Below are 25,142 nucleotides of genomic sequence, written 5' to 3'. Positions count from 1 at the left end.
TCGAAAAACCAAAAAAAAAAAAAAAAAAAAAAAAAACACGCCAGATGGTGGTGGCACATGCCTTTAATCCTAGCACTCCAGAGGCAGAGGCAGGCAGATCTCTGAGTTTGAGTTCAGCCTGGTCTACAGAGTGAGTTACAGGACAGCCAGGGCTACACAAAGAAACTCTGTCTCAAAACAAATAAACAGGGCTAGGGAGATGGCTCAGAGGTTAAGAGCACTGGCTGCTGATCCAGAGGACCTGAGTTCAATTCCCAGTAACCCCATGGTGGCTCACAACCATCTGTAGTAAGATCTGGTGCCCTCTTCTGGTGTGCAGGCATACATGCAGGCAGAACACTGTCTACATAATAAATAAATCTTAAAAAACAAACAAACAAATTCCATTAAAAAAATTAGTCGGGGTTGGGGCTTTAGCTCAGTGGTAGAGCACTTGCCTAGCAAGTGCAAGGCCCTGGGTTCGGTCCTCAGCTCCAGGGGAAAAAAAAAAGAAAAAAAAAAAGAATTAGTCTTACTTGGGAGATCTGCCTTTTGGTTAAGTAGTTGAGGTAGCTGAAGCATTTCCTTCCCTTAGACCTTAAAAAACATGGCAAAATCCTATAGAGAGGGGCTGGAGGCAAAGATGGATAATGACCTCTGGAACAGGCTGCACAAAGGGGGATGCTCCTATATCACATCGCTTACAAGCTGCACTTGCTGAACTTTCCTAAACTGCTTCCAACACTCAGGAAACAGTGACAAGAGTCACTTGACATGTTAGACAGTGGAGGACAGAATGTCATGATTATGTTTTTCATTTGACTTTCTTCCCTCCTTACCTACCTACTTTTTCTTGCCCTGTGCTCCCAGGAACTCTCCAAATCCAGAACACAATGCAACTTCAGGGCAGGATTCAACTGGTTCCTCCTCTTTGGGTCTTGGTTTCCACATCTGTACAATGAAGGGGTCAGGCAAGATGAGCTCCAAGTTCCCTTCTTAAAACATTAAGGTTCTAAGATTTAGACCCAAAGTCACCAGGTCTCATTTGCATACCATTTTGCGTGTAACCTCTATGACAGTCCCAGATCCATGGTCCCTAGCTCTTATTCTCTCTCTTCAGGAGCTCAAAGTTCAACCCTACTTCCCTTTCATAATCTTATACTCAACTGTAGGCACAAGAAAACAGCCTTACCTACTATTCTGGCTGTAAATTTAGGCTGCAGACCTGAGTCAGTCAGCACACTTCCATCTCTTTGGAGGTCCTGGCAGTTGGGGGGAAATCCTGGCACCTTTCCCCAGTGCCTCCCCTCCTCCTCCACTTCGCTGTTCTCCATGCCAGAACGCAAAGTGGCCAGTGATTGATGGGCCTGGGTTCCTGGTAACCGCACCCAGTGGCCCAATCCTCCTCCCTTATCCAATCCCTCCCCTGTCCCTATTCAGAGATCAGATTGTCTCATGTTAGTCCCTGAGGTCCCATTAATTAAAAATACATCCAATTAAATGGCAGGTGAAAACGTGCTATTGGCGCTCTACACCCCCCTGCCCCAGCTTGGTCTTTCCACCCTCACCCCCCTTTTAAGGCTCAGCTGTGCTTTGAGCTGAGAAAAAAAAAAAAAAAAAAAAAGATGTGGAGAGAGGGAGTAGAGGAAGACATAGGGTAGGAGTATGACATGGGGCGGGGTGTGTGTGTGTGTGCTTGAACCTCTGCCAGGATAGCATGTGCCAGTCTGGGAGGGTGGCACTATGCCCTGGTGTCTAATTTCTGGAGGTGTGAGTAGGTTAAGTCAGCTGGGTACCCACCTCCATTTCTCTTAAAGAGGCAGAGGGCAGTCAGAGGGCATGGTTGCTGTACTCTTCTAGATTTGACAGGCAAGGAACAGAAGTGTAAATGGCAGAGGGATCTTTGGAGTGGATAAGATTTTCAGGGGTGGGAAGGGTCTGATTCATCTTGGTATACCTCTGCTATTTCCCAAACTAGGAAGATAAAGGGCAACTGACTGGGACCCAGGTGTCAAGGCATTGTGACACTCTGGAGCTTGGCTATGTCTACCCTTCCTACAAAAAAGCTGAGGAAAGGATGGAGAGAGGAAGGAAGGAGCCATAATTTGGGTGGGAACAGATGGGTCAGATAGGATAAAATATACACAGATGGATATTCATGTGAATACCATGTCCCTGAGTACCTTAGATAAAAAGACTCAGAGAGACCTTTCCTGTTGGCTCTTTCTCTAAGCAAAAATTAGCAGCAGTAGCATCATGTCACCATGGCTTGGCTGTCTAGTAGGCTGCACACAGGGCAGCTCCTTGATAGTCACTGATCTCACTTTCTTGTATCCTATGGAGTCCTAGCATCTTGCCAGGTAAGGCATTTGCCTCCAACCCAAGGTCCTCCTCTGGCCCCAAGCAACACAAGTCTAACAGACACTGGACACTGTAAGGAAGGACTGACTAAGGGTGGCCTCAGAATCAGGCAGGAGCAAGGGTGCCAACTCAGGGTTTCGGCCTGGCTGCCTTGGCAGCCTCAGCACCTCCTCACTTCACTTTAACGCTAATTGGAGATTTTAATCTGCACTGCTGCTCTGCTCTGGGTGCTGGGGGGAGCACCAGCTGTGCAGTAATTCCAGCAGCACCGACTGTTTAATCAAGCTGTCCTCCTGGGGAGGGGCCTTCAGGCATGGGGGAAGGAGGAAGACCTCTGTCATTTCCCTGAGCCTGTTCATTCTGGAAGGCCTTCTGAGGGTAAACTGTGGAGCTCTCAGGCCCATAGGGACCACGTCGCTTGGCATGCCCAGCAGAGCCATGACATGGCATAGGGTAGACATGAGGCCCATAGCCAAAGCAGTCCCCTTCATGCTGTTTTCTGATGTAATTTTGGCTTAGAGCTCTCTGGAGTCCTGGGTGTGCTTTGCCTAATCAGATACAAAGATCTACTAGACTTGAATTCTGTAGGTTTGTGTTGGTGAGGGTGCCAGGGGGAGATGAGGTAACCCATTTTCTTAGTGTTCAGTTCCCAATACTTTCTCACCAACAAAGATACTTTTGAATACTTGTAAAAAAAAAAACTTTTTCCCCCTCTGAAATCCAACCATTTCCACCCTCCTGAACTAGAACTGAACATCTCTGGGATAAAGGGACAATGGGCTTGACAGCTGGAGCCACCTACCTTGGAGAGTACCTGGAACTTCTAAGTTCAACTGGGCACCCACTCAATCAGCAGGACTGAAGGGCCAAGTGCACAGGCCTCAGTCATTTGAAAGGAATAACAAGTGCTATCAGTTTTTTTTCTGGCTTCCGGTCCAGGTTCTCTGGCTCTCTGGGAGTGTTTTTTGTGATCCTGTCCCTGGAAAGAGTGCCCTCATCCAACTGTTTCCTAAGAGGCTTGAGTTTTAATTGGCCAGCAGTGCCCTCGTGTGGTAGAAATCAGGACTGCAATTGCCCCGCTGGGTAGACTGCTTTGAGGAATAAGGTAGCCTGGCTGACAGAAAAGTAGCAGTTGTAAATGTCGGTGCTCTCCATCAAGGAACTAAATGCATAGGTACTACCTGACTACTTTGTGGGATATTTCCTGCCTTCTAACATCTACTTTCTCTTCCTCACTCTGTCACACATGCTCCTAAGGGAAGAAGCACCTAGCTTAGAGCAGGCACTTATCTAGGCCTTCTGCTTCGGCTGTCTAGGTTGCAACAGTGAGAGAGGCACTGCTGAGAAAGGGCCAGAGAGTCAGGAGGATAAGGCAGTGTTACCTCCAGCCTCCAGGAGGCAGAAGATGCTCTACAACGCTCCACAGGCCCCAGAATAAAGCAGACACCCAGACTTTTAAAACAGTAACATCTAGTGATTGATTCTACCCTAGAAACATTCCTTTTCCACTCCCTGAGGTACGTGGGGGTTAGGTAAGATGCTGGTTCTTTTGTTGTTGCTTTTTGACACAGGGTTTCTCTGTCCAGCTGTGGCTGGCCTGGAACTTGGCTCTGCAGATCAGACTGGTTTCAAACTCAGAGATTCACCTGCCTCGGCCTCCTGAGTGCTGGGATTAAAAGTGTGGGCCACCACTGCCAGCCTAAGGGACAGACACTAGATAAACACTCTCAAAAGATCCAGGTATTTTCCCAGTAGGCCTTCAGACTTTCAGCTTCCAAGAGAAAGGGTATCTGTTACTGGGTCATCTTTCACCAGTGTCAAAGACAGTTTACTGGTCCTTTCACACACCTGCTAAAGGAGGGAAATGGTTCTGAACTACAGAAAGTGATGGACATTAGAAGGGACCTCTAAAGACTCGGACTTGGAAATTACTAAGACAAAGAGCTGAGGGACAAATGACTTCCCTTTTTGGAGACACTAAACAATAACAAAATTCCTTGAGAAGCTACATGTAGACCCTCTAGTCCCAGCTCCTATGAGGGTTGGAGGGAGGGAGAGAAACAGACACACAGAGAGAGACAGAGGCCATCATTTGTGAGGGGGTGAAACAGCACAACCTACTAGCAGGGAAGGAAGGTGGAGGTGCTGGTTCTGGGTACTGAAGGCAGAGGAAGCAGGCTGCAGGCCTCTACTTCAGGTGTCTCATGCAGTACTTGGATAGATGGAATCTTCCACTGAACCTAGAAAGAAGGTAGTGAAGTTGGTTAGAGGCAATGAGAAGAGATACTATTGTCCTATCTTGACTTGAAATAGAAAACAAAACAAAAAAGTTTTTTGGGGAAAAAAGTGTTTTGTGTATGAAGCGGTATGGGCAAGTGAGCCAGCTATCCTACAGGAGACTGGCGGTAACTGAGTAAGAATATCAGTAATCCACTGTAGAGGAATTTCCCTTAACACAGGAATGAAATAACTGCTACTGCTCGAGAGGGGCTTGCCCATTCTAGCTGGAAGAGAACCTGTTAACTACAAGGTAGGACCCCAGAACAGGGCCAAATAAAAAGCTCAGGAGCCCTTCTGGAGATCTCAGGAAAGGATAAGAAACTTCCTGGTCATGAGTGGGGTGCTACTCCATGTAAAATCAGGCCAGTAGCTTCTGACTGACTTTTAAGTCCCTACCTGGCTTCAAGTATTGTGGATGAGACTGTTTGACAGGCTCTGGATGCAAGGTAACTGATGGATGTCCCCGAGTTCTTCAGGGGCCATCTCTGCTGCTGCCACCTGTAAAGAAAAAATAAGAGGCTGTATCAGACATAAGACACGGGACCAGACAACAAAGAGGGTCTTTGGTCATGCACAAGATATTATAGTTGGCAGCTACCAGCAACATTGTGATAGCAGCTGTTTTTCCAATTATCTTAAACCTGGATTGCCCCAAAATTGCCAGATGAATCCTAAAAACGCTTCCAGAGGAGTTGACTATTCCAGATTCCTATTTCCAAGGAACTAGCTCCCAGTCTAGTAAGTGCAAACCATGGCCCCAATACTTAGACATGTATCAGGAAATTCAACAGAAATAGAAGCTGTGAAACACGGAATTACTATAAAGGGCAATGAGCATTAGTGTTAATATAAGGTTAATGCAAGATTGTAACTTGGAGGAGGCAACCTAATTTTAGACCAGATCACCAGCTTGGATTTAAGGTCCTCGTGTCTACCAAAGCTTCTTTAAAAGGAGTTCTGAGTGAGAAAATGGCCCTGATTATGAAGCAGAAAGGTGTGCTGAGCAGACTTGTTGCAATTTGGGCAAGTAGGTCTATCAGACATTTCTTAGTCGAGGACAAAGCCTTTGTATGGACATCAACCCCACATTTTGCTATTCTGCCAATTACAGTGCAAGAGACTAACTGTAACTGATATATAATAAGATCTATCCCTTTATTATCCACAGACAATATCCAACTGGCAGGTCCCCTAACACAGACCGTAACTATCTCCAAGTTGTCCAGTGTTTCTCTGCTTCCTTCAGCATTCCCCTTTCCGCTATTACAGGTTCCCAATTTCCTATGTCCAGAGAAAGCAAGCATAGGAATGGTCAGAAGACATAGCTCCAGGATGAGATGACCCTGTCCCATAGGCCTTTTAACCTGTTTTGGGTTCTGACCACTGTGAAACACTTTTCCTTATGCACTGTCCAAGAATACCAAATACTGCTTCTCTCTCCCTACCAATAAGAGAAAGGTAGAAGGTCCCCCACCAACTTCCTTGAATCTGAGAGTACTTTGTTTCGCCTTGAATCCTGTAGTTCCATATTCCATTCAGAGACACCCACTCCCAGCCCTGCCTTAAAGAAGTGCTCTCTCTCTCTCCATTTTTGATTTCTAACACAGCTTTATTGTAACGCTGAAGAGCCTGAGCTGAGATTTAGTATGAAGTTTTCACGTTGCCTCTGAGGATCTTTTCCTATCATCACTCCCCCTAGTTTGTAGTTAAGTGTTCTTTGAAAATTTGGGGTAACAGCATTTGGATCTTTGGCTGTGGCTACTACTTCTTCCCCAACAAAGTAGAGTCCTTATATCTAAGAAAAAATTATTTATAAAATTTGAATGTCACTGAGAGATTTTTTTTTAAAAAATTACATTACTTATTTATTATATGTGTATGTGAGGGGTGCTTATGCTGCAGTACATTTATGGAGGTCAGAGGACAACTTGTAAGAGCCAGTTCTCTCCTTCTATAATGTAGGTCTTGAGGATGGACCTCAATCTGTTAGGCTTGACAGCAGGCACCTTTACAAGCTGAGCTATCTTACTGGCGTTGAATGAATCTAGTTTCTTTAAGACAGGGTCTCACATGTAGTCCTGGTTGACCTCAAGATCTGCCTGTCTCTGCCTCCTGACCCCTGGGGTTAAAGGTCTATGTTACCAAACGTGGCCACTAAGAGATTATTCTTGAAGGTAGAAATACATAACACGGTTTCATACTAATGACTTTAAGTCTACTTTCATTCCTCAATTTCTATCTCTCCTCCTTCAGAATCTCAAGTTTTTTCTTACTTGAAGTAGCTTGGGGTTATCAGGAATAGGCAATTTAAAAGTTGAAGGCTTGATACTTACTCATGTAGGTTAAAACTCTGCCTCTGGGAGCTAGTCCTAGATGGCTCAACAGCCTCACTGCATGACTGGATGAGACACTTCCCCCTCCCTGAGCTTCAGCACCTTGCTCTAAAGAGGGGCTGGATTATGTGACCTCTTTTCTAGCTCTGGAAATCTATGATTCTGTGAAGTGCAAGACCTACATGTTCCTTCCTCCCCAGTGATATCTGAGCCCGTCACCCTTCTCTACGCCACTGTAGAAAGAAGTACCCTATAGTATGTGCCTTCCTAATATACTTTGACTAAAGGGGAAAATGAATCCTGAGAGTTCTTCCTTTAAGTGCCAAGTCCTTCTAAGAGGAAAAGGTAAGGAAGGGATCTAATTCCGATTTTGATAAAACAGGAGACAGTCTTTCCCTGTCCTCAATTTGCCAGACTGAACACACACTTGACTTTGCCCTAGGGAACCCATGTAAGTAGTGGCTGCTAGTCCAACAGTAGTATGTGTAGATGGTTAGGAAGGACATGTAAATACATCCACAACAGAGAAGTAAATATCAAAGCTCACACACTCCTGTTTTCCTACTTTGGGCCTGTACATGCCTGCAAGAAGCCTTAGTAAGAGTGGACACGGCACGCCAGCCTTCCTCCTCCCCAAAGTCAGAAAGGAAGAGACAGTGAGACAGGAGCTACTTGGCTTCCTATAAATTGTTTTGTCCTTCCTCACAGCTGCAATCAGAAGCTAAGGGCTCCCGCAGGCCTTGTTCTGATCTGCTGCAGGCGATGGAGGGTTTTTGAAACGGAGGACTTGGCTGCGGCCCCGTTTCAGCTGCCGTTGGGGCTGGCTAATGGGCTCATTCGGGAAGACCCCCGCCTGCTGCACTAAAGAGTCCCCCGCCGACCCCCTCCCCAGTCCCAACCCAATTAATAAATGGGGGCTCCCACTTTATGGCTCTGGGAACAGGAACCAGAGATACAAATGACCCCCAGGGAGGGACAGAAAAAGGCCTTCCAAGAATCAAGCCAGAGAATTGTGCTGCCACAGGCACATGCTGCCACAGGCTAGTCATTTCCCATTTTCAAAGCATTAAAGGGGAAGAAACTGACAAAAACAAAACAGAAAAAAAAAAAAAAAAGAAAAAACAAAAACAACAACCACCAAACAGAACCCTCTATTTTTTCCCCCAGATCCAGGATAGCATTCTTGATGTTTTTGATATACCCTAGAGACAGACTTTCTTGCCTAGTTCTCCAAATTGAACAAAGCTTGAGGCAGAGGTACTGGGTGCATCTGGACAAAATACATGCTCTACTGTCCTCCCTTGGCAGGGCCTGGTCCCTACCATCTGTAACACTGGACAAAGGCACATTGCATTTGGCTAACAAGCACCTGCTTCTTAAAAACAAAGCAGCCACCTCTCAACTTTCACCGTCAGATCAAATGTGTTTTGGGATCTTCATCTGGAAACCACCTTCCATCCTTCCCATTCACACCCATGTTGTCAGCAAGCCTAACTCCTGTGGACCCTTCCTTTGTTCCACTCTAGTGCAAGTCCCTATTGCCTCAAGTCTGGGCAAGAATAAGAGCGTCCTAAAGAACTGTTTCTTTGGCTCAGTAAAGTTACAAAAGGCTTCAGCATCATTTTTAACTGACTCTGCTTTATTGTCTATTACTCCTCAACAAACCAAATTCCAAATCCTAATTCAGACCAGTAAGAGTGGTTCTCAAACTTCATCTCCCAATCTACCTTTCTTGTTTCAGCCTTTGCACGTACAAAATACACATATGCCCTCTTCTCCCATTTCCTCCATGCTAGTAAGAAGCTCTTCTTATATGGGGCACAGAGTCTTTTCTTCCCCAGTCACAAAGAGCTAGTAGGACAGGAGCTTCTTGGGCTATGTGCTATGTGCTGCCCTCTTTACTCTCAAAGAATCATTCTGATTAACTCGGCCTTTTCTGCTTAGTTCTTTGCTTTGACTTCTTCATAGGGTTATGCTTACTTCATAACGGGCACATCTATGTACAGACTTATAAAATACAGATTCTTAAGTCAGCACATGCATGTAATCCCCAAACTCATGAGGCAGAACTGTGAGGCCATCCTGGACTATACAGTTTTGAAGGTAGCCTAGGTGACATAGCCTTTGTCTCAAATGGAAAAGCACACCAAACTAAACCAAAAAATATCAATTCCCCATACCTGAGGCAAGTGTAAGACTCACCTCTCTCACTAGGCCCAGATGCTTCCTAAAGGTGGGACTCTCTCTTGGTGTTCTTCCTTGTTATACTGTCCTTATACTCAGGACAAGATTTAACTAGTGATATTCCTGCTTCTCAATGAAGGTGTTCTCATGGCATAACTCTCTAGATACAATATATCTGTCAACTTTTAGGTTGCCACCTGCTCCAAAGGACATCAAATCTTTCCAAACTACAAATTCAGGCTGGGTAGTGGTGGTTCACACCTTTAATCCCAGCACTTAGGAGGCAGAGGCAGGCAGATCTCTGAGTCCAAGGCCAGCCTGGTCTACAGAGTGAGTTCCAGGACAGCCAGGGCTACACACAGAAACCCTGTCTCAAAGAAAAAAGAAATTACAAATTCAGTTTCGTGATTTCAAAGCATTAAAAACAAAAGTAAAAATATAAAATGAGGGGCTGGAGAGATAGCTCAGTGGTTACTAGCTGCTCTCCCAGAGAACCTGGGTTTGATTCCCAGTACCCACATGGTAGTTCACAACTGTCTTTAACTCCAGTCCTAGGAGATCCGATGCCCTCTTCTGGCTACACACCAGGAAACACACATGGTGCAGACATACATGCAGGCAAAAAGCACACACATTAAAAAGAAATTATCTCATTGACTCATACTATTTAAACATTTTCCTTAAGGATACCTTAAAAATGACAACTCATTTTATTACATTTTTTTTTAAACATAGGATCTCTTGGGGTGTTGTGGCAGACACCTTTAATCCAGCACCTGTGAAGCAGGTAGATCCCTGTGTGAGATCCTAGGACAGCCAGAGCTATATAGTGAGGCTCTGTCTCAAAAAACAAAAAACAAACAAACAAACAAAAAAATCCCCCCCCCAAAAAAACAGGATCTCACATATCCCAGACTGGGCTTGAACTCGCTATGTAGCTTAGGATGAGACTTTAAATTTCTGACCCTGCCGGGTGGTGGTGGCACACGCCTTTAATCCCAGCACTTGGGAGGCAGAGGCAGGAGGATCTTTGTGAGTTCGAGGCCAGCCTGGTCTACAGAGCGAGATCCAGGAAAGGCGCAAAGCTACACAGAGAAACCCTGTCTCGAAAAACCAAAAAAAAAAAAAAATTTCTGACCCTCCTGCCTCTGCCTTCCATATTCTGGAATTGTAGATAGGCTTAACCACCATGTTCAGGCCCTATTCCCTAATAGAGCTAAGATTAATCCTATATTCTAAGATAATCTGAATTTCTAGAATGAAAATCAATTCCAATGCCAAGCGTAATCTTGCTCCCTACAAGTCCGTGCCTCTGACAATCATTTTAGAATAGTGAAGTTATGTGCTTCTTTCAAATGAGCAGTGGGGTGGTGGTGTCGCCACTTGGGAGGCAGAAGCAGATGGATCTCTGTGAGTTCGAGGCCAGCCTGGTCTACAGAGCGAGATCCAGGATAGGCACCGAAACTACACAGAGAAACTTTGTCTCAAAAAAACAAAAAACAAAAAACAAAAAACAAAAACCCACAAAGAAACAAACAAACAAAAACAAAAAAAAAGAAAGAAAAAGAAAATCAAATGAGCAGTGATTCTTCAGTTTTTCTAGATTAGTCTTATGGTTAGAGAGGAAAAAGTGGTCTACCATTCTCTTTATCTCTTACACATAGCTCAGGATCTTCAAAGAGATTTGCCTTTTATTCCTTCCAACCTTTGGCGTCAAGTTGCCCAAGAAACAAGTTATCAAAAGCAGTTGTGTGATGGTGCACACCTTTAATCCAGCACTTGGGAGGCTGAGTTCAAGGCCAGCCTGGTCATCATAGTGGGTTCCAGGCCAGATAGGGCTACGTAGTGAGTTCCTGTACACACACACACACACACACACACACACACACACACACACACACACTAAACACAAAGCACTTAGTATAGTGCCTAACACATAGTAGGTTATCTCAACGTAAATTCCCTTTTTCTCACTTCTTTCTCCCAACATCATAGGTTTCACTGCCTTTCTGGGTCTTTCTGTCTTCATTTGTCAAAGACAGCACTGAAATAATCAAGCTAATGTTCTTTTGCAGCTCATTCATTCTGAGACTCTTAATTCACATATTCTGCTCTTCTATGCATGGCTCATCTAAAACAAAGGGAAGATGAGCAATTTGAAGGTTGACATAAACTATATAAAACCATTTGCAATCTTAAAACTTGAGCAAGGTGTGGTGGCACATGCCTTCAATCCCAGCTGTCTGGAGGCAGAGGCAAGCTGAGCTCTGTGAGGTCTACAACCAAGACAGGCAGGACTACATAGAGACCCTCTGTCTCAAACACACACACACACACACACACACACACTTAGAAAATAAAAACAACTTCTAACTTCTAGCATATTACCCCTTATTCCTGAATTACGTTTGAACCATATAGACAGCATTGCTATGCAAATATCATATATTACTTCTTTGCTTAATACTTTTGTTTATAGGCCATGCATGCTGTCATGTGCCTCTAATCCCTGCATTCTAGAGGCAGAGGTAGGTGGATTTCTGTGAATTTGAGGCTAGCCTAGTCTACATAGTGAGTGTCAGGCCAGCCAGAGTTATATGGTAAGACCCTGTCTCAAAAACAAAAAAAATATGTATTTATTTTTACTGATGTTCTTTAGACACCCTGAAGAAATGCCTTTAAGCTACTTAATAGTTTGGGGGTTTTAGGCCCATTCTCTAAGCCTAAAGTACTAGTGTGACCAAGAGGAACCCTTTATTAACAGAATTACCTTAATGGGGCCACCCTAAAATAGTGAAGCTCTAAAGCAAACACCTAAATTTTACTAGCTCAGTCACAATTTTCCCTCCTCACAAACCATTGCCAAAACAGTTCTCCCTTCCTAACCTATTTCTACCATCTCTTTATACTTTTTTTTTTTTTTTAATAAGGCCTTTGAGTCCTAATAGAAGTTACAAATACTGGTCTGAAGCAAGTTAGAAGTTCCTGAATTAAATTTAGAGGCACAAGCTCCTAAGCATGTGTTAAATCTTTTTTAATTTAGCCTGTTTATCCATAATTGAACAAATTCAAACTAGCATTAGCCTAGTGTCGAGTGCTAACAGTGATCTTCACCAGTAGTATCCCTCATTAGACACCATAGTTCTGAGACAGCCCCTTAGGTAGAAAAAAGAGCTCCAAGACTCAGGCTTTGTTCTTCATTTCCCCAATGGCTGCTACACTGTATCCTTTAAAAACATTACTTCAAACAGCCTCTTTCAGAGATGGTTCAGTTTGGACACATTGTTCTTTATTCCTTCACAACTATCAACTAGGATACCCACTTCTGGCCTTCTTGGGCACGTGCACACAATAGTGTGCATAAGCACACTGAAAAATGGTAAAATAAATATTTAAAAAACTCATTTACTTCCAGGTCCTAAGGACACACCTAAGTGAACTTTATGCCTATATTCTTACTTCAGAGAAGTAGGAAGTTGAGGACTGCATATTAAGAAAGCTTTACCAATAATTACCTATCTAAAGATTGTGAAAGACTAACTCCATTTCAGCCTTTCTCAGTACTGGATTACTAATTTTAGAAAGAGATAGGAGAGCAACCTAATGGTCAAAACATTTTGGCACCCTAGTGATAATCACCAGAGCATCTACTCTGTATCATAGCCTTCTCAACAAGCTTTATTCCCTATATACATTATCTGCAACTGAACCTAGAAATGTCACCAGCAAAAACCTAACACCTTTAGGATGAGGGAAAAGATGAAGAGGTAAAGAGTGGAAGCAAGAATACTGAAACATAACACAGAAGTTCCTTTCATACCTCTGCAATGAGAAAGTATCGTTATTTTTTGCTCTTTATCTCCCACTCCAGAAGTTAAAGATCCAGACATTTCTTCCCTGAATTGTCTGGAGAATTCTTTTGAAAACTATGAAACAGTAACAACTCTAAATACCCGGCAGGGTTAGTCACCAGTAATTATGCTAGACTGAAATCATCCTAGTAGGATACTGAGTGGGACAAAAAAGAGAAAAAAGGGGAGGGGAAGAAGCAAGAAAAGTGGGGAGGGATAACACAGAGAGCACCAAAAATTCCCACAGGGTCTTCCAACCTGGGCTGGAGGAATCGTCTACTTATCTTGAGTTTCTACGGCTGTAGAAACACTTGGAGGTGTTTCCACACATGAGAAAACCTAGACAGACTGTAATGCTCACCTTACCTCTTATACCAACTAAAAGACTCCGCATCCTGTCTCCTTGAAATGGTAGGCTATTTCTTCACTAAGGAACTCCTCATTCTCATCCCACCTAGCCCTTCAAAATTACTAAACTGTGAAAGGAGAGGTCACTCACCAATTTTATAAAATCCAATGGAGTGCGGGGGGAGGGAATCTAGGAAACCCAGTTTACAATGAAGAACACTCATTGTTAACTTACTATAAGCATTAGCCTTTTTAAAAGTAAGGGTGTGTATCTGGGAAAAGAGTGCAGGCTTTCTACATGGAAATGGCTTTGTGTATGAAGAGAAAAAAGTTCAGGCTAGTTAAGTGCTCAGTCTCTAAACACAGAATTAAGACAGCCTGTTATAAAGTGAAAACAATACACTCTGGTAGCTTGAAATTCACACCTAGTCACAAAAAATGCAAGGCATAATGACCTAAAACCAATTCACTGTCTCTGTAGAGACCCTAACAAATTCTTGAAACTGGAACCATCCTGAACTCTCTATTCTCCTTCAGGGTGAAAAGGATATGATTTTGCCTATAGTCAAGGGACACCAAAAATAAGAGAAACTTAGCCCAGGTCAGCAACTCTCAGCAACATTTTAATCCTTCATTTCCCATGTCCTGGGTGCCTCTTATACTTCTACAACTTGCTCATCCCACATACAAAGTTCATTTTTCCTTTTCCTTTCTCCTGATGGATTTTATTTGCCTTTTTCCTAGCTAGACTGCAGCATATATTGTCAAGGACTTCTTGTTCTAAACCATAAGCAGAACTAAAACAATTTTCCCCTCTGGTAGAGTTGGGAAAGATTTTATGAGTAGTACAGACTTTAACCTGTAAACAACTCTAAGGAAGCTGGATATATTAACCCCCATGCTGACCCTCTTTTATAACATTGTGGAAACCAGATTGGGTGGAATGGTGGGGATCCTGGTTTCAGAGTATCCTTTGGGTCTAAACAGCTTCTTACCAGCTTCTTTGGTTGAATGTTGAGCTCAAACCCACTTACCTCTCCTGCCAGGAGGAGTCAGTCAGGGTACATGAAGCTCAACTCTTGATGGCTTCATACTACCATCCATCTGTTTTCTATGTTTTTCTTTTTAAAATCATGTTCTTATGGATTCCTCTAACTCAATTTTTAATTCTCTAGTTTCTACTCTAGTGTTCTCAAGTACCTCTCCAAACCCTGAGAAATTTTGTTTTGTTTTGGTAGTTTATGAGTCTATAGAATTTCTGAAATTGAGAACCCACAACATAAAGGAAAAAAAATGTCCTTCAAACATGATTAGATATGCTCAAAGGGTACAGAAATTAGAAGTAAATGCAATGGAGCAAAAGTGGTATATTAACAGGAAATATTTAATTTTCCAATCTCCACTTTCCATCTTTATAAACTGAAAGAAAAAATTTAATATATTACAAAATATCTGTACATAGACAAAGTACACCCAATGGGGGTCAAAAACAAGAGAGAGAAAGGAATACAGTGTCAGGAACCTATGAATCAGGGAGAATGAGGTGGCAACTGACACTTTTCCAATGCACCATTCTCTCTCAAAACCTGCTGGTAACCACTTTAGCACTGTACCTATATATGCATAATACACACACACACACACACACACACACACACACACACACACACATTGGGTGATGATTATGGCATAAACTAACAGAAGTCTTACATACAAACTTGTGCTAACTGCCCTGTTTTGAGTACATGGATCTTATGTCATTTGTAAATCCTTACCCCTATAGACAGATGAAAAAGCTAAGGACACTGGGTTAAGCAAATCTTTTAAAACTGCATACAAAAAATGATCATGGTCAAGCCAGTTTTGCCTCCTATTCATGAACAGAATCAGATTCCTCATCTGTTCAAAATAATGTATTTAATAATGATATAATAGTTAAAACCCAAACTACTTTTTAATGGAATTAACTAGGTTTCTATTTTTCAAACAGTTGGGTTGAAAATTAAGCCAAATTTTTACTTCCATTATGTTTATAGATAATGTAGCTGAAAAATGACCAAATACCTTTTCTTCCTCCACACAGATTTCAGGATATTTAAATGAGTTCTTTCCCTCTGCTTTCAGAAGTAGTCAAAATTATAAAAATATTTTTTAAAAGGCTAGACTCCCAAAATGAGGTGGAGGTAAAATGGAATCATACATACATATACATACATTCAAATACACTCACCCCCTTCCCTAGCAGGGATGGGGAAATGGAAGCTTACATAAATTATTCAGACTATTTGGCATAATTAAAAATATAGTGTGGCAGAGGGGAAGGGAAACATTATTGATGACTGTCCATAACCAAAATACAATGAAAATATAGAGAAATTTATTCATATTTGATGGGAAAACAATTTTTTCACTGAACAGATACTTATGAAAGTATCCCTGCTCAGTTTCTTTAATCAAAAATAGGGGACTGGGGCCCAATACCTTACAATAAAATATCTAAAATAAGGCCTATGTTTGAGGACTAACCAGTAGCAGACTGAAGGTACAAATAAACTTTAATGCAATCTATGGATAGCATCTCAGTGTGCCTAGGATATCTAATCGGACATCCTGGCATTAAAAAAGCTGTCAAAGCCAAACGGCTAGAAGGTTCACTTACTATTAGTGTTTGGCCTTATGGCAAAGCCAGACCAAAACCCAGAAAATAAAGAAATATACACACTGGTATCTATTTCAGGAACAGGGGAAAATAATGTTTATGTAGCTGAAGAGGGTTCCTTCACCTCTTTAATTTTTTTAAAAATTAATACACCTTTCTAAATATATTTTTTAACTTAAGAACTTGGTATTGAAACATGAAATTTCACTTTAGTTCTGAAAACTATTCTCCAAGATGATAAAGTACATTTGCTTTTCTTTGTAAAAGGGAGCTTAACCCATATTTCACAAATTCCTAAGTCTGTGCAGATCAAATGACATATATGTTTTTAAAATACTCCAGATGCTGATGGAAGAAACGGAAGCCAAAATGAGAAGCCTCTCAAGTTATCTCACTCTGAGATCCTTTCTCTCTTCCATTTCCGGTTTTGATAAGGCAAAGTTCTTGTCAGGAAATCATACTTTATACCCTTTACCACAATCAAAATGATCCCTACAAGAAATGGTAGGCTATACACGCTGTGATGTATACTTGTCAATACTGTTCTTTTCTCATGGTAAACTGCTTACATTTTTCTTTAAAGGTATCAGGATTGATATATCTTCAAATATACACCCTAAGCTAGGTTACATGTCCATGTATTTTCAGGATTTTCCTCTGACAGTATCACAAGGCTCTGCTTGAAAGGCTTTTTTAAAAAAACATAAATATATACATGTAAACATGCTTATTGATCTTATTACCCCTCTAGATATGGAGGTACCATCTCTAACCACAGCTCAGCAGCAATGTCCTATCATTTACACATCAACCTCCCCATCAGAACGTGGCTTAAAAAAACAAAAAACAAAAACTTTAGAATTGAAGAGTTACAGAGAACAATGTAGGAGTTTTAATTTCCTTTCCTTTATTTGGGAAAAAAAAAAAGAAAAGAAAAAATAAAGTATACTTCCAGGTTCTTGGGCATCTCTACTCTATTTTCTTCCAAACAAATGCCTCAAAAAGATATAGGGAGAGAATGGGGTAGGCACACAGAGGAAGGAAAAAGGGGACAAAAAGGAGAGAGGAAAGTGGAGGAAAAAGTAAACAAGCAAAAAGCAAAGATTGGGTAAAGTCTACCTACTTGCCCAAGAATGCCACTTTCTACAGCCTGCTTTATGTGCAGGAAGAGGGACATAACTTTTGTCAAAATTGAGCAAACTTAAGGATGAGCAGTTTATTTGGAAAAGTTATGTACAAGATGCTCAACAGGGGTAAGGAGAGTGCTCACTGAAGCAAAAAATGTGAGATGGAAGAGAGGAAGGAAACATTTAAGCCACTGTTTCCCTTCTAGCAAAAGCCTAAGAGGAGCTCAGATCTTGTGAACACGCTTCTCTTTAAAGAGGGGTGGGGAACTAAATAAAAACTCAAAAGAAACCACACACACACACACACACAAAACAAAATGAAACAAAAAAACTTTAAAAACCAAAGCCTCTCCAGAGCCATCTCAAAACAAAACTGTTCTCTCTCTCCTCCTCAAGTGTAGGCAATAAGCTAATGCAACAATTACTTTTCAACCGAATGTCTCTTTTTCTCCATATTTTCTACTATAGCTCCTACATAAAGCAGAAGTAAATATTCTAGCTATTGCCCATCCAGGAGGAACTGGTGCCAACATCATTAAGAGTCGCCTGCTAGTAGCAAGTGAGCAAGGAAAACAACGGACAGCGTTGCAGTAGTCAAATGCAGATGATTACCTTGCTCTGGCAAGTGATTTCATTAAAGGTTCAGAGGACTAGATGAAAAGATGGATAGGGAAGGAATCTTTCAGGGCATTGATGTCTCTGGGTTAATAAGGAACTCCTCTCCCTCTTCCCCCTCGTGGTGGGACTCTTGCAGCCCCCCGGTAGAGTTTTCCATAAGCAGAAGACTGAGTTGGGCCCCCCCACTGAAGAGTTGTTCCTGAGCTGTTGGCCCCAGTGGCTCCTGGTCCCAGCTCCCCATAGTTTTGCAATTTGGTCTCTGCATGTACCACAGAGTTGCTATTTCCCTCAGATTTCAGGAATGGTTGCCCAACCACTGAGTGTAATGCTAAGGGGACCCTGGCAAAACGAAGGTCCTGGTCCCCTGGGAACTGCACTGACCCTGTGCCCTGGTAACTGTTGGACTCCCCAAGGTGGCTCACAGAGCCTGAGAAGGTCCTGTTCTTCACCAGGGTCTGGACCAAAGATTCTGTCAAGGCCGGACCAGAACTGCGTTCATCAGTGTCAGTGGCACTGAACCCTGCTTCAGGCCCATCAGTGTTTCCGTAAGTCCTGTTTGGATGGGATCGGGTGGAGTACTCCATTGGTCTCAAGGCCTGGTGCTCATGTGGCAGGTGGCCAGGAGGCTCTGCTTCAGGCTGGGATAAAAGTTGCAGCAAGGCGGCTGTCACGGCGGGATTCAACTCCTGGGGGGCGCTGGAAAGATCGCCTTCAACCAGAGGGGGTGGAGGTGGCGGCGGTGGAGGTCCAGGGGGCTCAGGGGGCCTCTTCTCTGGTGGAAGAATGTGAGGAGGACATGCTGTGGAAGGGTTACTTCTTTTAAACACCATCTTAAAAATCACATGTGATTATAAACACAAACACATACTACCCAACATAAATAAATACCAATACAAGCAACCAGATACATTTAAGAAAATCTTGGAATCAGGAAACTGAAATTTATAAATAAAATAATCAAGTGATTAGAAGTAAAACAGTTGCATTCTGGGTCTTACAGCTGGTATAAAAAGATGTTATGTTTCAAACGATTGTCCTGAATTTTTTTGTCTGAGATTTCCTTCCTTAAAGAACTGCTCTAATATGCAGATTGTTGGCAACCGCTCCATCCCTTCTGCTGTTAGATCAAAACATTATTGAAAATAAAGCAGAAAGAAGGAAGAAGAGAAGGAACAATATACATGCTGTGATCACATTTCTAGGACATAGTCTTTCTGTCTGTACAACTTGCAGACCTGGCTAACACATTTACACAATGTCTGATGATATAAGATTAACCTGAAATACAACTTAAAAGAATATACAGGAGAGATGCAATCAAGAAAATACTCAACATGTATAAAAACTCATTTTGCTTCTCCAGACTTTATAGTCATTTCTCCCCATAACCACATCTTCAAGTTGGATATTAACCAACTACACTGTTAGTAATCCTATTACAATTTTCTATTTTGTTTTCTTATTTTCTGCATTTTTTTTATGCTATGGTAAAGAAAAATCACTCTAGCAGTGTTATGCAGAACTGACTGCTGATAAAATGTGTTCAATCCCGTGTTGAGAATTGACTATTCAGGAATATGCTGAACTAATACTAAACTCAATTATTACTAAGATCTCTTTCTTGAACCATGTCCCCAGATTTTTGCTTTTTCATTGCTATCTAAATTTGCCTGACAATGACTTACCAAAGCAACAGATGAGAGATAAAATAACATGAGTTTAAGACCATATAAAACTACTGAGACAAAAGTATAGTAAGATTAATGCCTTCAAAGACTGAAAGTCAACCTGCTAAAGAAAAGTTTTAATGTTTTGGTTTTATCTTCCTATGGAAACATTTAAAAACATCTATATGGTCATTCTTCTATTTTGTTAGTTAGTGATGTGTTGTCAATACTCAGACAAGCCAAAATCAGATTTTGGTTACAATTTGATATTTCTGTAGTATCTAGAGCATACTTTGTAAGGACAATAAGCAAATTAAGTTTGCACTCTCCAAGTATGCAGATGGAAGCACTCTAAAAACAATATATAATTTTAACACTCTGCAGTGGGAAATAAGGCCATGTGCTATATGAAATAACAAATGGGGTACCGAGTTTTGAGTTTCTGGGACTGGGGACACAAGCTGGGCAGGTAAGGGGAGGCAGGGTATCACCTTTCAGTTTTAAATGGAAAAGTTCACTTTGTAATATGTAACTCCAAGTTACTTGTTGACTGGCTGATCATCTGAATACCAGGGAAAAATGAATGAATTTAAGGTAGAAAAAAATCAGCTACTGAAAATTTACAATTTGGAGAATAACCTGAAAGGATAGGGTGACTGAACTATAACCATGTATTGTATTTCAGAGCCTTTTATTGTCAACACTACTTATCTATCTTTATAAAACCATCCAAGTACCAGTGACATTAAAAAGGAGGGAGGGTATTAAGAGCCTATTCAGGAAGTGAAATGCCAAGTTTTCTAATAGTTGGGGGTGGGGTGGGGGGGCCAACAAAAAAAACCCAAACCAACTTTAAAAGGCATGGCTGTGAAAATGGCAGTTTAAGTTTACATTCTTCCAGTTATAGCACTTTTCATTAAAGAACTACTGAAGTTAATAAAGCTTCTTAAAGAAATAAAACTAAAAATATAAATTATAAATCCTATTGTCCTCAGATTTAAAGTGTTGATGTTGTCAATCTACAATGTTTCATACTAATGGAGGGAGGTAAATAAATGTAAAAATAGCTTCAATCATTACCCTTTCTTAACAAGCACAGAAAAAGTGAATTACCAAACTAGTATCATTACCTTTCTTGTTTATACAGTCTGCCCTCTGGTGGAAGTGCTAATGAACACTGAAATGGCAAAGTAAAAGGCACCAGGGTGTGGTGGCATGAGGCAGGAGGATCTAAGTTTTGAGGTCAGACTGTGCTACATAACAGCAGAGACACTAGATAATCCAGGAATGACTATAATAATTAGTTGTGTAGTGTGGTGGGTTTTTTTTTTTTTTTTTTTTTGACCAGGTGGCTAGCCTAGAACGATCAAGCTGGTCTTGAAATTACAGAAATCTACCCATTTCTGTCTCCTGAGTGCTGGAGTCAAAAATGCATGACATCACACTCAACATTTGCACTCATCTTTTGTTGTGGCATTTTTACACTCTCCTCTAAAAAGCATATCCCATATCTAGCTATATGCTATGGCTTATTTTCAGTTCAACTCCTTTATGTGGTTGATAGCTTGTTGTCTCAGTTATTTGGTGAACATTTTTCTATCAGAATGTTATTTAATTTGACCAAGTTCTTTCAGATACTTTGATTGAGTTGAAATTTTTTATTTTTAATTTTTTTTTTGAGGGTAGGATCAGAATCTTGAGACATGAGATTAAAAGCCTTCTTTAAATCTACATAGCCCTTTTTAAAATTTAAATATTTATTTTTATAGCATGAATGTTTTGTCTGCATGTATGTCTGTTTGTGTACCTGGTCCCTGTGGAGGTCAGAAGAGGGCACCTGATCCTCTGTTCAGGTTACAAGCAGCTGTGAGTCACTGAATGGGTGCTGGGAATTGAACCCAGGTCCTCTGCAAGAACAGCCAGTGTTCTTAACCTCTGAACCACCTTTCCAGTCCCATCACATAGCCTTTTTCATTACTCTGTCTTTAAAAACAATTGGGAATCATCATAGAGAAGAGCAAAGTGAATCAAGATGTGTGTGTGTACAAGTTCTAGCTTTGTTTGCCAATATTCGGCAGAGCATAGACTTACTTAAATTTCTTAGGCTGCAGTTTTCCTATTCACAAAATGTAAGGTTAATTTTATTGTCTTTCAGTTTTAACAATTTTCACATACAAAAAAAACAAAGTTATATACTTGACCTTATACTAGTGAAAATAAAAAATATACTTTCTTTACCAACCCAAAAGAGATGTAAATGCAGGACCCTAAAGTTCAAAGTTAGTATACCTCTTCAGCCTCTGTGCCTCTTCTTATTTCCCGGAATCTTCAAGGCCAATGAAAATTTCCAAGGAGTTGAAAACATTTTCAGATAATAAGATTTTGCAAACATTGTGAATCAGAATTGATTAGAGAATTTACAGTGTTCTTCCTTCTAATAAACTGCATGGTTGTGGTCATGTGACACAAGGTGTAACACACGTTTTTTTCCCCTTCAAATTCTGTTGTTTCTTTTCATAATGCTTACTTCCTGATTCCACTGTTCTTTCAGAAACACAGACTTAAAAATAATCACTTTTGTATACAATTACTTTTTGGAAAGAAAGTGTAAGGTGTTATCTGCTTAGAACAATTCCCCAATTATTTTCAGGAACTGAAATGATATTTTATTAGGGCTTTCTTGACTGTATCTTCCAGATAAGATTCTGGTATCCAGGATCCACTCCTACTAGATGTAAAGAACAATTTGATGTTTATTTAAAAGTCAGATTTACTAGGACTAGCTAGCTACCACATACGTAGTAGTTCAAGATATCTCGCTACCTATGGCTTTGATTTCCTTGGTTAGAACACAGGAGCTTTACTTACCAGTACCTTCATAAGTGGAAAAATTATCAGTATATGAACGGTGCTTTGAGACTTAAATGAAAAAGCTGGACAAGAAATACATCATTTGGTGCTATGTTCTCCTGTAGACTAGATTACAGAAAACTGAAACTGAGACCAATGATGTAAAAAAGAAAACATTAAGAGATTTTTAAGAGGATCAACAGCACCTGAGCTCAATGAGATTCATGACTGGTCTGTTTACCTGCTGCCTCCTCCTGTGGCATTGTAGGAGTTCTTCGGGACCCCTGTGGCCCACTATTCTTGTCACTGGTGTTTTCTTCCAGGTTACCTGCTGGCTCTTGGGTTTTCATCAGCTGACTCAAGAGAACTGCCAACATATTCTGCATGTCAGCTGGTGTGTTTGAAGCTTCAGGAGTTGTCTGTTCTGCTGAAGGCACGACCACTGATACAGAGGGTACCTCCTTCAATGATTCCTCTGGAGCTATGGGTTCTGAGTCCTGCTGCTGAGAACTGGCTTCAGTCAGTGCACTAATAGATTGATTCAAGGCTTCCAGCTGCTGCTGCATCTCTGGGTTGGAGTGGATATTAAGCAGCTGTGCCATCTGAGGGATGCTCAGGTCAGTTTGGCTCTGTAGCAGGTTTAATAACACTGCCAGTTCACTTTGATTCAGCTGCTGTGTGATGTCACCAAGGCCTGTGGGATGAGAGTGGAGCAAATATAAGATGACAAGGAAAGAAAGGCCCTTTGCCTTCTTCAACTGACAAAAGCAATTTATAATATCCAAAGATGTAGTTTCAGTTTGAATGGCTCATAATTTAGTATCTTGGATTATTACACCACAGTTTATTTTTTATTTCTGTTTAAAAACTCAAAGACTTGGACTGGTGAGATGGCACAACAGGTAAAAGGCACTTGCCACCAAGCATGACAACTGCATAAAACCCAGGACCCATGCAGTGGAGAGAACCAATTCTCACAAGTTGTCCTCCGAACCCCACATATATTATGTGCTATCTCCAACAAAATAAAAATTAAAATAACCAAAGCATGTCTGCATTATATATAAAAGTGACTATATCTTATTTGTAATCTTTTAAGTCAGTGATTTTCAACCAATATTATATGTAAAAACTGTTGGGATGGATTTAAGAACTCGGGTACCTACTGTGCCAAGAAATTTGGCATTTATAAAAGGGTGATTTATCTCCTGTATGCTGGGCTGGCCTCAAAGTTGATGTGTATTGGAAGATAATCTTGAATTTCTGATGCTCCTGACTCCACCTCCCCAGTGCTGTGTTGCAGTTATTTGCCACCACATTGATCTGAGGTTATTTTATTTTAAAGTTTTCTGGATGATTCTAATGTGTACCAAATGTTAAAAATAATATTGTAGTCTCAGCTACTTTCAAGGCTGAGGCAGGAAGATCCTAATTTCAAAGCCACTGGGGTTGATATAGAAGAGAAAATAAAAAAGATAGGTAGTTTAAAGAAAGCTGTGATATTATAGGAGAAATTGTTTGTCATAATGGTTATTTTGATAGTTTTAGTATAACAGTAATAGTCTACAGGACCAACTACATTTCGCAATTGCGATTGGACAAGACTGGATTCCAAAGCCTTTTCAAATCTAACATAAGTAACTCTAAATTACTGCCAAAAAGCCATGAGCAAAACAAAGGCTAGAGAGCTGGCTCAGTAGTTAAGATCATTGGTTGCTTATCCAGAGAACTTGGGTTCGACTCCCAGCACCCACATGCCAGGTCACAAGTGCCTCTAACTCCAATCCCAGGGCATTTGGCATCCTCTTCTGGCCTCTGCTAGCATCAAGCACAAACACCGCACAGATGTGCATGCTAACAAAGCACCCATGTATGTAAATAAAATGAACAAATTAAAAAAAAAGTCACAAGCAAACTTATTTTACTTATTTAATGAATTGGATTCTGCCACACACACAATCTAAAAGAAATATAGTATTCCTTATTTCAAGGAATGAAAATACTCTACTGTAAACTTTCTGAACCATGTACAGAAAATAAGGTTTTATCTTCTCAGAAATGAGGACAACAGTCTCTCTCCTAATATCCCACTAGACAAAAACACAGAGATATGAACATATATACATTCTACCCTCAAGTCCACACAAGTGCCCTTAATAGAAGTGGAAGGCTCCATCCCAGCACTGACCTACTGCATCCCCAGGACCAGGCTCTGCCTTGACAGGAACAGGCTGAGGTGGTGCTGGGCTACTGTTTTTCACAGGCTCAGCTGTTGTCCCTGAGGTAGTAGTTTCTTTTCGAGAAGCTTTGGATGGAGGTGGCTCTTCTATTACAATACCACTCTGTCGCTGGCGTCGACGTTTCTTACTCCACAATTCATGGCAATCCTGCCAGTGAGGTAGGCTGAAAAAATACAAAGGAGGAGTAAGTAGTGAGTAAATGGAAGAATAATGAATTAAAACAGAAAAAAAAGCAAGGAACATGAGAAATAAAGAAACAAAACTGTCAGAATGCAGTATAAAAAGAATCATGGCAGGTGGTAGTTGATGCAAGTATTTATGCAGTAAGAAATAAGGACCTTATTAATACTAGAACCAACTCCTATATAGACAAATACTGTTTTATGTTGGTATAAAATGAATAAAGAGAACTTTACTGGCCATGTTTCAGCTGAGGATAAATACAATCACAGAGATGAACAGCTTACTAATAGTTATGAAAGCCTAGGAAAGGGGCTGGGAGATGTCTCAGAAGATAAAGAAATCATCCATTAACAAAACAAAACAAAACAAAACAAAAAAAATCCTTAAGCCGGGCGGTGGTGGCGCACGCCTTTAATCTCAGCACTCGGGAGGCAGAGCCAGGCGGATCTCTGTGAGTTCGAG

At 41.2% G+C, this 25,142-nt stretch overlaps 1 protein-coding gene across 8 annotated transcripts in view; it reads right to left on the bottom strand.

Annotated features, from left to right (window-relative positions):
- The window catches only part of Cdk12 (cyclin dependent kinase 12), a 78,307-nt gene that overhangs the window by 4,090 nt on the left and 49,075 nt on the right, over nt 1-25,142 (bottom strand). For 2 of the 8 annotated variants that reach the window (XM_059271675.1, XM_059271676.1), the window contains exons 12-14: nt 24,446-24,660; nt 22,499-22,951; nt 14,703-18,539 (exon numbers count right to left, since the gene is read on the bottom strand). In XM_059271675.1, coding sequence (XP_059127658.1) covers nt 17,827-18,539; nt 22,499-22,951; nt 24,446-24,660 — 1,381 coding nt within the window. In that variant the 3' untranslated portion in view covers nt 14,703-17,826. Of the gene's footprint in view, nt 1-822; nt 931-3,142; nt 3,451-4,457; nt 4,581-5,016; nt 5,119-14,702; nt 18,540-22,498; nt 22,952-24,445; nt 24,661-25,142 lie in introns of those variants that run through there. The other 6 variants (XM_059271679.1, XM_059271681.1, XM_059271680.1 and 3 more) reach the window with 6 other exon arrangements.

This window comes from Peromyscus eremicus, chromosome 8a (genome assembly GCF_949786415.1).
Source record: "Peromyscus eremicus chromosome 8a, PerEre_H2_v1, whole genome shotgun sequence".
Classification (NCBI taxonomy): Eukaryota; Metazoa; Chordata; class Mammalia; order Rodentia; family Cricetidae; genus Peromyscus; species Peromyscus eremicus.
Note: the sequence above shows the minus strand (reverse complement) of the source record. Positions and strands in the feature narration are given on the sequence as shown.